General features: G+C 38.8%; 1 protein-coding gene across 7 annotated transcripts in view; it reads right to left on the bottom strand.

The window, feature by feature from the left end:
* Positions 1 to 360: 360 nt before the first annotated feature.
* Positions 361 to 15,640, bottom strand: part of syne2b (spectrin repeat containing, nuclear envelope 2b) — a 92,871-nt gene continuing 77,591 nt past the window's right edge. For 5 of the 7 annotated variants that reach the window (XM_056760174.1, XM_056760179.1, XM_056760180.1 and 2 more), the window contains 17 exons: positions 10,112 to 10,274; positions 9,643 to 9,830; positions 9,346 to 9,496; positions 9,002 to 9,184; positions 8,658 to 8,795; positions 8,362 to 8,556; positions 7,873 to 8,170; positions 6,157 to 6,213; positions 5,574 to 5,701; positions 5,354 to 5,474; positions 5,077 to 5,276; positions 4,645 to 4,845; positions 3,908 to 4,036; positions 3,629 to 3,820; positions 3,447 to 3,494; positions 3,130 to 3,179; positions 361 to 1,956 (listed from right to left, as the gene is read on the bottom strand). In XM_056760174.1, coding sequence (XP_056616152.1) covers positions 1,746 to 1,956; positions 3,130 to 3,179; positions 3,447 to 3,494; positions 3,629 to 3,820; positions 3,908 to 4,036; positions 4,645 to 4,845; positions 5,077 to 5,276; positions 5,354 to 5,474; positions 5,574 to 5,701; positions 6,157 to 6,213; positions 7,873 to 8,170; positions 8,362 to 8,556; positions 8,658 to 8,795; positions 9,002 to 9,184; positions 9,346 to 9,496; positions 9,643 to 9,830; positions 10,112 to 10,274 — 2,653 coding nt within the window. In that variant the 3' untranslated portion in view covers positions 361 to 1,745. The remainder of the gene's footprint in view (positions 1,957 to 3,129; positions 3,180 to 3,446; positions 3,495 to 3,628; positions 3,821 to 3,907; positions 4,037 to 4,644; positions 4,846 to 5,076; positions 5,277 to 5,353; positions 5,475 to 5,573; positions 5,702 to 6,156; positions 6,214 to 7,872; positions 8,171 to 8,361; positions 8,557 to 8,657; positions 8,796 to 9,001; positions 9,185 to 9,345; positions 9,497 to 9,642; positions 9,831 to 10,111; positions 10,275 to 15,640) is intronic. The other 2 variants (XM_056760175.1, XM_056760176.1) reach the window with 2 other exon arrangements.

The following is a 15,640-nucleotide window of genomic DNA, read 5'->3' as shown; positions in this document are numbered from 1 at the left end:
TGCATTTTTGTACATTTTGTCTGTGAATTTCTAAGAAGCTTGGGTGGTTGTAATTGCTGCTCTGTGGTGCTTGCCGATTATAAGCCTTTATGGTTTATAAAGTTCCTGTCATTGAATGTATATGTGACTATAAAAAAATGTCTGTGTTGTACTTGTAAAGCTCAGCTTACATACATTCAGAATACTCATTTTATTCTGGAAACGACTGTTGGGATGTTTAGTTCCAGATGTACTATTAGATGACTTAAAACAATGTTTTCCAGGTGCTGAAAGTGTTTTATTGGTCTCTGCATCCTGAGGAAATAACAGGAAATGGAATTGAAGTCACTGAGGAGTTACTGAAGACACAGACGCTGCAGGTGACCAAAACATTTTTATTGGCAAACTGTAAACAGAGACGTTAAATGAGGCCGTGGGGATGAGATGAGGGAACACATATGTGTTTACTTGTAGAAAGCAACTTCAAACTGAGAAAAAAGCACAAACTGCACACTTATCTCTATCGTCTTTTTCCACCGTCTCACATTGGCAGTGCTACTTTTCTGCAAAATAAATTCGTAATGAAGTGAATGTTTCTCTGTGATTTATGATGTATTTTAGTTGAACCAATCTGAACCAATTTAATTTAAACACATCATCTGATCAGGAGATAAACAGTCTTAAGTAAATTGAGAACAAAACAAAGTTTGGTACTTTGGCAGTAAGTGAAAGTGAATATGTGACAAGAGTTTTTTTTCCACCAACTTTGAATTTCCATGTGTAGGTTTTGACATGAGAGCCGTAACATATATTGTCACTAGACTCTTTCAATCTTTTTATGACCTGTTTCAACGAAAATACGTTCACATAATTCAGTGTGAGACACCATCCAAAGAGCCAAATGGACACCAAAGTCTACTACTAAGCAACCGATTACAAACCCATAGAGCTTAAGCAGAAAAAATACATTATTTTAAATCTCTGTTGACATTAAGCATTTGATAATTTAATAATTTCAATAGTTATACTCTACCTTATTCACACAAACATACACAAAATATAATATAGCCAGCAAACATTAGGCTAAAATAATAATAAATTAAACATAAAAGACTTATAATTTGCACACACCCTGACAGCTCTCTTCATACCTAACCTCCATGGCTATAACCAAGAAAACAGCAATTAAAAGAGCTAAAAATAAAATATTATAATCATTGCAAGTCACTGCACATCACCTTGGATTGTAGCATTACTTATTCAGTCAGTGTATATAAACATATAACCTGATCATCAGGTGAACCTCAGGGTTTCTATTTAAAAATACAGATGGCTTAGAATCTATGATAGCTATGAGTAAAATTATTGTGTCATTTACATTTAAAAAATAAATACATTTCTTATTGTGTGACCAAGACCAAATATCTCTCAATGGCTGATGAGTTCTCCGCTGATATACTACAGTTTCAGTGCACCTTTGCTGAGGCTTTCTTGCCCCTTGTATTTTCCCACAAAGTTTTCAAATAATTTATATATATATATACATATTTCAAACACACAGGTTCTTGAGGAGAAGTTTCATGTACACAAAGCTTTATAGCAATCACATTCTGTAAGCAACAGACCTTAGACAATTGCATGGTTCTGACTGTTGGAGTAAAAGTTATGTGTCTTGTATTGCTACAGGACATCTATCCAAGAAGTGACCAGGAAAGATCAATTTCCTGCCTCTAATTCTACAATCTTGGGTACAAGGGTTCTCATTCTCATGTGGGTGGGGGTCCGTTGGTATAGAGGAGCATGGGGTAAAATGATCGGGCAAAGTTGTTAGAGAGAGTACAGCTGTAGTCATCTTCTGAGAGAGGCACCAGACAGGCCACAACCAGCAGGAGAAGAAAAATAATGTGAAGCGGTAGAGCAGCTCGCAACACACGATACAGAAATGGCCTTCCGGGGGATGAATTTGACTTATCCCGCCTACAGAAAGAAGAGAGACATGCAATAATTTATCGACAACTTATATCCCTTTATAAATATCAGAAATTAATATTGAGTATCAAATATATTTGTAATTGTTATATATTCATAATTTTACACCAGTATTTTATAATGTGGAACCAAATAAATGTTATGATAATTAATAATTTACGATAAAATTATTTAAACACTGATCTCCATATTTCGTATTTTTGGAGCCATAACAATTATTTTTAGTAACCCTTTAATTTTTCACTGAGTTTTGCAAATATCTAAATAATAAATTGCATTGAAACGCTCTAGTCAACTCTGACAACAGTGTTTAATAATTTAAAAAGGATTGTGTTTTTCCATTTCATAAAAAACAGTGAATTTGGACGTCCGGGGTTTCAGATAGACAGCAACGATACACAACATTTTAGTATGTTAAAATACACTTGTTGTCCTTTTATACAGTAACATCTTATTGGGTAGCAGAGGTGGAAAAAAGTGAATTACTTTACTTTTAGCATAGTGTCTTCTATACATTCTAAGCATAATATCAAACGTTTACTAAATAAATATATGTAATGTTTTTTTGTGCTTTTTACACTTAAATACATACAAAAATCTAGACGGCCTCATTTCTTAAATAAACGTTTTGCTTAAAAATACTTGAGTTGAAGTAAGAATGTTCTAGATTTAATGTATTAAAGTACCAAAGCTAAAAAAAACGTTGATCGTTAGAGCAGTGCTTTGCTAAATGTCATGGGTTTGAATCCCAACAAACACACATGCTGATAACTATATACTGTAGAAGAAATGCACTAAAACATTAAAGTTGCTTTGGATGAAAGCATCTGCCAAATGCAATTCCCACACTGAATTATGTGACACAGAAGATACAGTCAGGTCCAAAAATATTGGGACATCGACACAATTCTAACATTTTTGGCTCTATACACCACCACAATGGATTTCAAATGAAGCAAACAATATGTGCTTTAACTGCAGATTGTCAGCTTTAATTTGAGGTTATTAACATCCAAATCAGGTGAATGGTGTAGGAACTAAAAACAGTTTGCATATGTGCCTCCCACTTCAGTGGGGTCACGGAGGGTCACATAAATAGGCCACTGAATGCAGATTCATGCTCTCACACTCACTTAAATAATAAAAAATATTACTGCTTACTTTAAACTGGCGGGAGATCCCAGTGTAACAGCTCCATCCCTTGGGCTATCCTGTTAGGAAAGACAGAGAGAAATGAGTCGGTGTTTCTCAGAGGTCTCTTAATCTAATAACCGTCTGCATATGTAGGCGTACTCAAATCAGACAAGCTGTGTTTGAAATCAAACCCACAAATGCAGGAATATCATAAAAGAGAACATTTACATTTCTGCATGATGTGCATTATTAACCTTACTTAGTTCACATAATTTATATAGTCCATTTTCTACATAGGCGGGCACAAAAGTTAAATACGTTTAATGGAATAAGTGGTTCTGAACCTGATGTTGTGTTGACGCTGTCCCTCGCATATCAGAAACAGATAAATACTGCAAAATAACAGCAAAAAATCATATGTGTGTGTGTGTGTGTGTGTGGGGGGGGGGGGGGTGGGAGTGTATTGTCAACCGCAGCCTAATATGCAAACAAAGAGAAAATGTATCTGTTTAAAACTAAAACATACTAGTCTGGTCTGCAGCGTCTGCAGGTCCTGTGCGATCTGTCTGATCAACAGCCGTAGTTTGTTGCTGATGACGTGAACCTTCTCTTTGGCCTCCAGCGTGTCTTCTCCCTGGTCCTGTAGCAAGATCTGAGAGGAGATCTCCTGCAGGGAGCAGAATTCCTTCTCACGAGAAAGTAAGTCCTGCTGAACAGCCTATGTGCAGAAAACACGGTTCTCAATAAGACTTCCCGGTAGTCCGGTCAGGTGTTTCACAAATGTTTAACAGATGCCCGAACTTACCTTGAGTGTGTCCTGATGCTCTCGAAGGATGTTGATGTCTGTGTTTTGGTCGTGGATGTTGACCATGTAACGCTGGCTCTCGGCTTTAGCTAACCACAGAAGCAGAGAATGAAGAGTCTCGTGGAACTCCTGAGAGAAAACACAATGTAAAGGCTGAATGTTCGTGTGCGACTTAACAGATTTTTTTTTAAAACAAACAAAAGGGCAACAAAACAGGGGCTAGGGAACCTTTTAAGTTAGGATTTTTTTTAAGGACCCCCATGAAGCAAGTCTATGGACTTCGGACCCCTCAGTTTGAGAACCTTGTGTCTGTCTAAAACATTTCTATGATGGTGGTGGCTTGTTAAGTTACAGTAGAAGCAGAAACAGGGGTTTTGTTTCTACAGAAATGAGACAGCTTGACAAGTTGAAAGGTAGATTTAGAGACCTTTGAAACATATGCGGTACATGGTACGCTTACGGATTAAGAACAGCTTGTACCAAAGTTAAGAAACAAACAATCAACCACAATTCTCTTTTCTTGTGGCCAACCAACCACTCCGAGCATTCCGTAAGAAGCACTCTGTAAAGAGTATTTAGAGATCAAATCTTCTACAGCTGTGTGAAAGTGCATAGAAATATGTGTTCGCTTGCTTAAACCATCCGGTGATGATGTCTCAAAGCAAACCTCTTGCGTTTTTTTCTTTCCATCAATCTCATTGTCATTGCCATAACTTTTTCACAGTTGTTTTTCTCACCTGACACTCCATGAGCGCTTGATGCAGTCTACGTTCCCAGCTGTCCAGCGCCGCACATGCCTGTGCCCATTTCTGATTGACTGACTGGAGATTCTCACGCAGTTCCTGTAGTTCTGTGCTGTCTACGTGCCTTAAGCCCCGCCCACTTAGATTAACACCAATCATTATGGATTTGTAGCTGTTAAACGTTTTCTGCATTTCCTAATATGAAAAAACAATCAGTTACACAGTGAGTCTTAATAATTTTCTTGTAAATGTGTCCAAAGCCGTTGTCATATTGCTACGTTGCTTAACAACTGTAAACAGCCTATACTTAGACTAAAGTCAACCTTTACCCACATTAAAAAGCAAATAATGCAAAGCGTTAACTTTGATAATAATTCATTCTACTTTGTCCCAGTTTCTACGGCTCCCAGATGTCACTCTCAGTACCTTGAGTTTGTGGATATTGCTCTCAATGTCTCTAATGGTGGTTTTCGGTTGTAGCGTTTGAAGTTTCTCTAGCTCAGGCATCACAGTGTGAAGCCATGTCGTGGCACCGCAGAGGTCAGAGTTCAGTTTCTGCCAGTCCTGAAGGTCCTGCGGCACATCGCAAGACTGCACCTGTAAGATTTCCCATCGCTCGATGACCCCTATAGTCACCAGAGTGCAAAGGTCAGCCATCTTTGAAACTAGTGAGGATGCACGTGATGCAAACAATATGTGCTACCTGTCCTATCTGTTGCAGAGCTGGCTGTAAGTCCATGATCGTCCAGTTCTTCTTCATCTAGAATAAGTTTTACTCGCTTGATACTGTCTATGTTACCAGCACACTCAGACATGAGTTTATCCTGCAGAAACATTGAAATGAATCAAAACATCCGTGTGCATGTTAACTTACTTTGCCAATAAGAATTTATTTGTAGTGTTGTGCATGTGTGTTCACTCACATATGCCTCTGGGTAGTACTGTGAGCTGTTGTCGGCGGGTGAAGAAGTCAGGTTGTGGATCATGTCTCTGTTCCTTCGTTTTCTGTCTGGCATGTCTGGAGAGTGCCATGTCTCCATTGACCTTCCGCCTGAGAAAAAGAGAGAAAGAGAGAGAGATGTAACCATGGAATATATGACGGCAAGCAGCCGTGCAGGAAGTCAGTGGTCACAGATGCAGAGCGTGCCGCAAAATAAAACTACCTAGGTGCAGATGATCACAAACCACACATAAATAAATGTTCATGTGAACCTGTATGCATCGCATTGTACATGCAGTCGTGCCGAAACACATGCAAAAAAAAACTAATCCTGCAAGCATAAAACATCAAAAGCCATCAAGAATGTGCTGTGGACATCTGCTTGAAAGATATCAGTAAATAAATGTAAATGAACTGGTTTTGATGGGAGCAAAGAATGTAGGCCACGAGGATGTGTGCTTGGCTTTGGTTAATGATGTAGGTAGTGTAATATATACTAAAACATCAGAAACACATATGCATTTTGAAGGCACAGTGTTAAAAGCATGCAGCAGGCTGATTCCTACCGGTCACAGCCCTCAGAGCTTTAGCAAATGATTCAGAACACTCAGTGACCTCTACATCTGCAACAGAAAAGGGGCAGACAGACAGATCTAGATACATTCTGAAAGAGCAGTAGATAACAGACAGAAATCTGAATACACTCTAAAAAGCAGCAGATTACAGAGTTCAAGACTCACCCTACCAGAGCAACTAAATATCGTATTTAGATGCACTCTAACAGAGCGGCAGATAACAAAGATCCAGACTAACAGAGTAGGAAATAAGAGCTCTAGATAGACTAACAGAGCAGCAGAAAACAGGCCGAGATTTAGATACTGTAACAAACCAAAATATATCAGTGATCTAGATACTCTGGAATAACAGCCGATAACAGACAACAATCTAGATGCACTATAAAAAGCAGACAACAGTTGTCTAGATACAGAGCATCAGATAACAGAGATCTACATACAGTAAAATTTAACAAAGCAGCTGATAACAGAGATCTAAATACTCTCGAACAAAGCAGCAGATAACAGATCAAGACGTGATCTAACAGGGCTGGAAATATTAGATCCATAGCATCAGATAACAGATCTAGACATGATCTAACAGAGCTGGAAATATTGAGCAGCAGATAGCAGATCTAGACACACTCTAACAAAGAAGGACATACCAGATCCAAATACGCTCTAAAAGAGAAGAATATAACAGATCCAGATATGCTCTAACAGAGCAGAAGGTGAAAGATCAAGACATGTGCTAACAGAGCAGGACATAACAGATCCAAATACGCTCTAAGGATGTGTTCATATTTGTAGTTCGGTTATTTGGGTTCTTTTGGTCCGGACCAAAAAATAAATACATTTATTTAAGTTCCTTGAAGAGCTGACCGAGACCCATCTTTTCAGCAGTCTCCGTTTGCTTGTTTGGTGCGCACCAGGGTACAGGTGGCAGCGTTCACACTTACAGAAATAACATCAGAGCAATCGCACCGTTTATTTGAATCTAACCAAACATGTTATATGTGAACACACCCTAACAGAGCAGGACATTACAGATCCAGATACACTCTAACAGAGCAGCAGATAACAGATCTAGACACTCTGTAACCGCAGGAAATAACGTCCCGATATGCTCTAACAGAGCACCATATAACAGAACAGGAAATAACAGATCCAAATACGCTCTAACAATGCAGCAGATTGAAGATCCAAATGCGCTTTAAAAGAGCGGCAGAGAGCAAACAGAGATGTACAGGCTGCATAGTCTAACAAAGTAGCAGTTAACCGATCTAGATACAATCTAACAGAGCAGGACATAACAGGAATCTAGATATACTCTAAATATGAGAGATAACAGTGATCTACAGTATATACAGAGCATCAGATTCCAAATATTTAGATACTGTCCATCTAACAGAGTATGTACAGAGTGTATAGTCTAACAAATCAGCAAGTAACAGATCTGGATACGCTCTAACAGATCAGGGCATAAAACAGAGATCTAGATACACTCTAAATAGCAGAAAATAACAGTGATCTACAGTAGATAGATTTTGATTAACACTTAAATAGCAGTAGATAACAGAGACCTCGATCGATTTGACAGAGAAGCAGAAAACAAAAAGAGATGTTGATGCAGCGAGACAGAGAGATCCAGATTTACTTCAGAAGCTACACATCTCTGTCACTCTGTCAAAGTAACAGGAGAAGGTTAAGAGTCAAATGCTCTGTTACCTGATAGAGCGCTGCAGTACGTCAACTCTTCATCATCTTCTGGAGAAGAAGATCCCCCCACATCAACCGTGTGGTCCCACTCCAGAGGGATGGAATCCACACTGACAGGAGTTTCACGCCCAGAGCGCTCCAGAATGGGTGGTATGAGGTGACACCCGGCCTGCTGTACCGCCATAGAAACGTTGGAGCCCATATCAGCCTCGTCTTCATCCCGTTCCCTCTCCCACAGCCCGCTTAACTCGGCCGAGTCCTCAGGATCCGTGTCTCTGTCCGAGAAATCCCTGTCCTCCTCCAGAAGCTAAGATGAGAGAAGAGAGTCAAGTCATGATGGAATTACAGGGAAAAATGTCTTCACTGGATTTAGTGATCAGTTTAAAACTCAAAACTGTAATGATGCGATGTGAAAATCTAAACTGCACAAAAGTTTTTAAAAACAAAAGTTATCGAAAACAGTGCATATGAATTTTTGCAATGAGACTGCAAACTGACCGGCCGTCTGTTCATCAAACGATGGTGGAATCGGGCGACTCTTCCAAACACTTCCTGACAGTATGAGTGCAGCTCCTCTAGTTCATCTTCAATGAGTACAGCATCCAGTGGAGCGCTCTTCTGGATCAGATTCTCTCCAAACACGATCAAAGCATCGATCTTATTGGTGTTTAGTGTGATCTCCTGCTGAAATGCCTGTAATAATGAAGTAAAACCTCTCTTTTATCTTCATTCTGACTGCCCCACGACACAAACATTGATATGAAAATCTTCAGGTGAAATCAAAATGTACTGACGTTTAATTGCCGCATTTTTTCGTGGATATCGCTCTCTGAAAAATGCTCCACATTGGTGAGCTGAAGGTCCATCTCAGTCAGCCAGACCAGAATGCCTTCCCTCGTCCCTTCAAAGTCTTCACGCTGAGATGTGAAGTGCTACGTGGAGAAAAGAAGTTTAGATACATGGACATGAACTTATTCCTTATTATTATTATCGTCATAATTTTTTAATCTAAAAAACAAGAAGAAATTTAGTATGTAGGCAGAGTTTTATAATTTGACTAGGAACAAACTAAAATTTTAAACATCATTCAGTCAATTGTGTTTAAATGGTGTAATATACAGTTTGACTGTAGTCTGACCTTTAACCTGCGGAGCACCACATATACTCTCTTCTGTAGTGTGTCCCATCGCTGGTTTCCCTCGTGTACCATCAACTTTAGTTTACTGGCACCGTCGGTTCGATTCTCTCGTGCCAAACGTCTGTATTGTTTATTTACAAGCTCCAGCTGTGTGAGACGCTCATGAACCTGACGCTGGAATGCCTGCGAGCATGTTACAAAAAGAGTTAAATCGATTTGGTGAGCATACACCTTAACAAAAATGAATTCCGATTATTGTTAAATACATTTGCAAATATAAACCACAGCATTAAACATGTTATGTTTCATCTTTAAATATAGCTGAACATCATCAGCAAACTGACCTCAAACTTCTTAAGTTCTTCTTTAGCGCAGGTGTAGAGCACGTCTTTGGTGGCCGGGTTGGCCGCCGTACGTTCTGCTGTGTTAAGCCACTCCTCAAAGCGTGTGTAGTCATCAAGAAACTTGGACCATAGGCGCCATGTCTCCTCAATCCTACAGGGGGTGCCATACAGGGGTCAAAACAAATCATCGAGTGAGCTTGTTCTATTTCGATGACATTGAATGAGTCTCAAAGTGGGACTCCTTTGTGTTTGTGTTTTTGCATGTAAGTATTTTCCAGAATGTGTGTTTGTATTGACCTCATTCTTCTTTCCATGGACATGGCACATATGTTTCTCCAGCGGCGGTCAAGGCTGAGCGTGGTCTGCTGAATGGAGTCGTTCTCCCCATCGCTGCCACAAGCATCTGCATCATGCAGCAAAACGTCGCAGAGGGTCAACACAGACGCCACTCCGTCTGTGTGCTGTTCAATGTCCCTCTGCAAGTCCTGGTTAAAAACAAACAACATGACCCTCAAACCTAACAAAATAATCAGCTGACCTAGAAATTCTGTGTCAATGATAAATCAGCCTCATAATTCATTATGAAAATAAGCAGACAAAAAAATTAAGATACAGGCAGCTACATGTTGCCATGATGCTTATTGTGTCTCCAAATTATTCTAAGATAGTAGAATCTATTATATATAGATATTTTTAGCATTAATCATGTTACAGTAACGCGCTTAGATATTTCTATATAAAGCAGAGGATTTATGATGCTGATTACCTGATGTTCTGTGAGTTTCCGTTGTATCTCATCATTGTGACACATGTTGTAAGTGATGGGTTTTGCCAGCTCACCCTCAACACGGAAAAGCCAGGATCGGAGATTACTCATGTTCTTATCAAGCTGCTGGACTGTTACTAAAGTCTCCTTCAGCTTCCTCACCCTGGAATACAAGCAATAATTAATACATACATTTCTTAGTAAGTTATTTAGGAAAGCTGGTGCAATAAATTTATCCTGTATACAGTATGACCCTCTGCGACTGAAAACACATCTCTTCCGTCAGCACCTGACCGATCAGTTAATCGAACTAATCTCTTTTCTACCATTTCTATTAAAAAATATTTTTTTTTTACCTTTATAACCTTTAACCTGTGTATACTGTGATAGGCTTTGTGAGACCAGTTATATTGCATTTATGCTTTTTTGTCCTTATGTTGTTCCAATTGCTTCAATTGTTAACCCCAGCTGTAAGTCACTTTGGTTAAAAACGTCTGCTAAATGACTAAATGTAAATATATAAACAAGACATGTTTATTCTATATTTAACAACAATAATAATTTACACCTTTTCATCCTGACCCATCATTTATTTATATTTTTCCAGATTTCAGAATTTTAGCAAACCCATCAAAACCATAAAATAACACAACTGTAACTGGTTGTTATGTTGTAAATTAAAGAATCCAAAATAAATGAACTGAATGCTATATTCTTACCATCTTCAAAGTAGCCAACCTTTGCCAACTTTGCAAAATCATACACTTGGCATTTTATCATCCATCTTCTTAAGGTCTCATCCTTAAGTTTTGGTTTTTTTTTTTGAATAAAATATTTCATACCTTTTTAGTAAGTTTAATAAGTTCTTTAAATAATTTATATCCATGCTGGACTCTGGCTGCTTTATTCACTTTGGTCAAAGTAATCAATTTCTAAAAATTTAGTTTTCTAAGTTCTCTGTCAGCATGATTATATTTTTGTATAAAAAAAGTCAAAAGATTTTTAAGATCATGACACTGTGGTCATGTCCCACTGCCATTCCTTTACAGGAAGTCTTTACAGCTGAGGCTCACAAAGAACACAAACAGGAAAAAAAGCCTTTTTGTCTGTAAATACAGTGACCCACATCCGGTCTTCCTGCTGCGCTCCATTCACTGTTCAGCAACCAGAATAACTGACCGTGTAAATGGTGCACATCGCACTACATGACGTCATATGACTAAGAGGATGGTGGCATTCCTCCGTAGTCATGTGACCATTTCAATGGAGGACCGACCAAAACAAACCAGATTGGTGATGTGGAAGAAGTGACATCATACACAACTGGGTGCATGTGATCAAACACAAGCTCTTTTTAGATGATCAAATACACAATATGAATGGAAAACACAATTACAATAACACAACTGAGAATATTCTTTAAAATATGGTGCATGAAATAAACTGTAGCAGGCAATGAAGGATGATGTTACTAATGAAGAGATATAGAGAATATATAATCATGTCATTTTCTAAGGATTAACGCATCGTGCATGATTCTCGTGCACCCTGCATGCTTTTAAAGCCTGAACTGTTTTGGTGCATTTCTGGTTAGAGCAGTGAGAGCATGCACCATTTGTTTCCATTCATCCTGCACGTCCTCCATTGAAACGTATGTGTTTCCATGCAAAGCATTATTTTAATAGTCATGCAATTGAGGCTTGTATTAGTATTATCCCATGAACACTCGTAGCTGCTTTCTGTAAACACACTGATAGAAGCATCCCCCCATCCCCCCTCTTTCTCTCATACACACACACACACACACGAATGCTTACACGACATCCCAGTATGTGTGCGATTAGGAAACACTTACTCACAGACCGGAGAGGCAGATCCATGACTCTCTCGTGTTAGCGTTAGCATGTCTGAACGCTGATCACACACACTCCTCACAGGCTGACAGCTACTGTATATATCACACCATTCCTAGTCTTCCCTCTCTTATTATTCAAGCTCACTCGCTCTCCCTCCCTCTCTGTCTCTCTCCCTCCTTCTCTGTGTGTGTATGACCAAGAGAAGACTAAAGTGTACATGCATGTGTGCATGCAATAGGGTCTCATGGGCATCTTATATTACATACTGTATGCAGAGGTGGAAATGGACGACATTCAGTGCGGGGACCCTAGTTGAGGAAACATTTGATATTTTTAAACCCCTATATACATCCCTATCCCTATTTAAGTTTTGAACTGCAACCTTTGCCTTGAAATTCACTCCCCAGATTTGGGGGTCCATGGACTTCACACTCTTAAAACGGATGTGTTCATTTTAACACATTATTTGTGTTATCCTATTTAAAAGTAACACAAAACGCGTTGTCCCAAGAAACAACACAGAAATGTGTTCAATTAACGACAACACAAAACATATTTTTGAGTGGATTTCCACATTTGACTTTTGTTTTTTTTAAACCCGATAATCACAGAAATAATTCATAAAATAACATATCACTATCAATGAAACAAAAAATCTACTGTATTTGTTATTTGTACTTCCTCTACTTCACCCTTCAGGAACGACTATATTCAAAATATGGCACCACCTTTTCTCAATTTTAGTTTAATTATAAGCGTACATTGTGATATTGTACTTTATATGCATGACCAGCTGCACAATAAACAGGCAAAAAATGTTCTTCTGACACTAATTATCCAAACAAGACTAAAAAACACATGGGAGTAATGGATGGATGATGGTAGAGAGTACAAGACACTATGTGTATTGATACTGTGTAAATCCAAATAAAGCAATCTACGTGTGTTGAAGTCCTCTGCGGTCTGAGATTAGGTTTCAGGGGCTAATTTTATTAAATCCAACCCTAACCTGAGCAGATTATCAATCCCAATGCAGAGCCTGTGCAGTCTCTCCAGGCAACAACAACATGTGGGAGTATTTAAGGAAACAAGAAACAAACTAACGCAATATCCCGGAGCATATGTGAACACAATAGGAATGTGCAAACAGTCATTGAAATTGGAAAGAATTTGTAAGAATATTTATAATTAAATATGGCCACCATTGACAATCATAGTAGGGAAAATTACAATGGAAGTAAAAAGTGCAGCAGAACTTCAAAATATCTTCTTTAGTGTTCAACAAAACAAAGGCATTTACAAAGCATTTTTTCCTACTATGGTGCCCAAGAACTGTTTGGTTACAAGCATTCTTCCAAATATCTTTCTTTGTGTTAATCAGGAGAAATTTAGGGTCAACATGAGGGTCCGCAAATCAAGAATCAATCATTTTTGGGCGAACTGTTCCTTTAGTCTGAAAACACGTTGGGGTGGGCCTCAAGTAGAGCTACTTGTTGCTTTCAATTCTAAGGGGGGGGGGGGGGGGAATTCATGGGGGTGGAATATTTAGAGCACACTTTCCTTGTTTAATGGGTGTCATGTCATTTCTCCATATTCACAGTTTATCTGTATTCTCCTGATCTTCACTCAAAGTGATCTCTATTCGGGATGATAGTCACGGCGAATAAAGATTATGTCAAATCTTGTTATTCCATCTACAGGTGTCTGAATCTCACTACATGAGGCCCTAAAAAAGGGAGTGTTTTATCAAACTTTTTTATGTGAGAAACTTGGTTATGATGTTTTGCACTTTTGATGTTGGAGTGTATGTGTTCAGAGGGGGTGTTTTCAACATAACATCTGCCCCATTGTCCAACAACATTGGGCAGAGTTTTTTAAGATGCCAAAGGTTCAAGAATATAAAGGCTGCTGTCACTCAGCCAATGGCAGGAGAGCTTTCTGCTGATTGGCTGAGAGACACAATAAGTGTAGACAGCAGACTTATGGGATGGCGAGTGGACACAAAGGCCCATGCTAGCAGACAGCAGCTGCTGTGTGTGGGTGCAGATGCCGGGGTGAACTCTGCTGTGATTTTAAGTGACAAAAGAGTCGGAAGAGTCTGTGTCAACTTCTGTAATCCTACTCAGAGATTTGTCTCCATCATACACGAGCTGAATCTACAGTTAAGATGCGCAGCATACACACACAAATATATTCACTTGTAAAGTATTTCAATGTTTTAAACAGACAGACAAAGCCAAAGATGTTGAAAATAATCTCTGATCACTCCAGAGATACAGATAAGCGAGGCTAGATGAGACGTGCACAGGCATGCAGGAGTCAAAGCTGTGAACTTTGACCTCAGACACAGTGAAAACAAATGACTTCAACAGATTTATCAACACAGACATATTCTTTCTCTCTCACACCTTTGTTTTGATACATTGTGGGGACTTTCCCAGGATACTTTGTACAAACTGTATATTTTGGACTTGAAAAATGCGATTAATATTTTTGCACTCAACACAAGTCCACAGCTGTCAAATCCATCAAACTGTGTAAACTATGCATTTACAGCTGCAGAAAAATAAGAGACCACTCAAATTTATTTTCAGTTTTTCTGAATTTACTATTTACAGGTATGTGTTTAGGTAGAATTATCATTTTTGTTTGATTCTGTGACCAACAATATTTCACGCAAATCTCAAGCAAAAGTATTTTTTTAGAAAATTTTAAACTGGAGAAACAGGTCAAAATAACAGAAAAGATGCTCTGCATTTTTCATAAGGCAAAGAAAACAAGTTCATATTCACTTTTAAGCAATAAAATGGTAATGTTTGAACATGTATTTAGGAAAAGTTCACATCCTTTTTTGTGTGATAACCTTGATTTTGATCACAGTTTTCATATATCTTGTAATGCTCTCTGTCAAACATTTTGCTGTTGGATGACTTCATGTCAATTGTGGGGTTTGATTTTGTTGAAATTCCTCAGATACTGAACTGAAATGGCCACAATACATCTAAGAATGCTTTTTAAACAAAAATTTGGAATGGGCTCTTAATATTTGTCCCGCAGCAGTACTGTACATTGGTTATATTCCGTAGTGTGGAGTCTCAAAGGCTGATGGGATGGTTGACAGGTGTAAAGCTTCAGCTCTGTCTGAGGCCAGACATGACAGTCTCGTGCCTGTTTACCTACTGATCCACAAAGCTACTTTTAGTGTTTCCTTGCACTTGCAGACCTCTACATCGTGACATCAGTGGCACAGAGCTACTTGTGTTTTAATCCTCTCTAAAATCTAAGGAATCCACTGTGAACCACAATAAAAATAGTTGCATCAAGCCATGATTTTGGCGGCCAACCTGTTTGCAAACAAACTAAATATGCTACAGTTCAAACCATCGGAAGCTACAGCCACCATCTGTCTACTAAGAGAGCTGTCAATCAAACGAAGATCGGGATAAAACAACAACTCCGCCCCTCCTCCCTCAGCACACTCTCCACAGTGACTGTCCATCTGTACTGACGTAATGCACATCCACATTTAACATCCCTTTGGTTCACCTTGACTGTCTCTCTCACATAAACAAACAATCTCGAATCAGTAAAAAATCTGTTTTTATGAGGTGCCAATAAATTTAACTGCATTTCCCAGCTCCACTGCTATTTGTATTGCTGTGTGATTCAGGAT

The sequence above is a fragment of the Triplophysa dalaica genome, chromosome 11 (assembly GCF_015846415.1).
Source record: "Triplophysa dalaica isolate WHDGS20190420 chromosome 11, ASM1584641v1, whole genome shotgun sequence".
Classification (NCBI taxonomy): domain Eukaryota; kingdom Metazoa; phylum Chordata; class Actinopteri; order Cypriniformes; family Nemacheilidae; genus Triplophysa; species Triplophysa dalaica.
The sequence above is the reverse complement of the archived record's forward strand: the minus strand, read 5'-3'. Positions and strand labels throughout refer to the sequence as shown.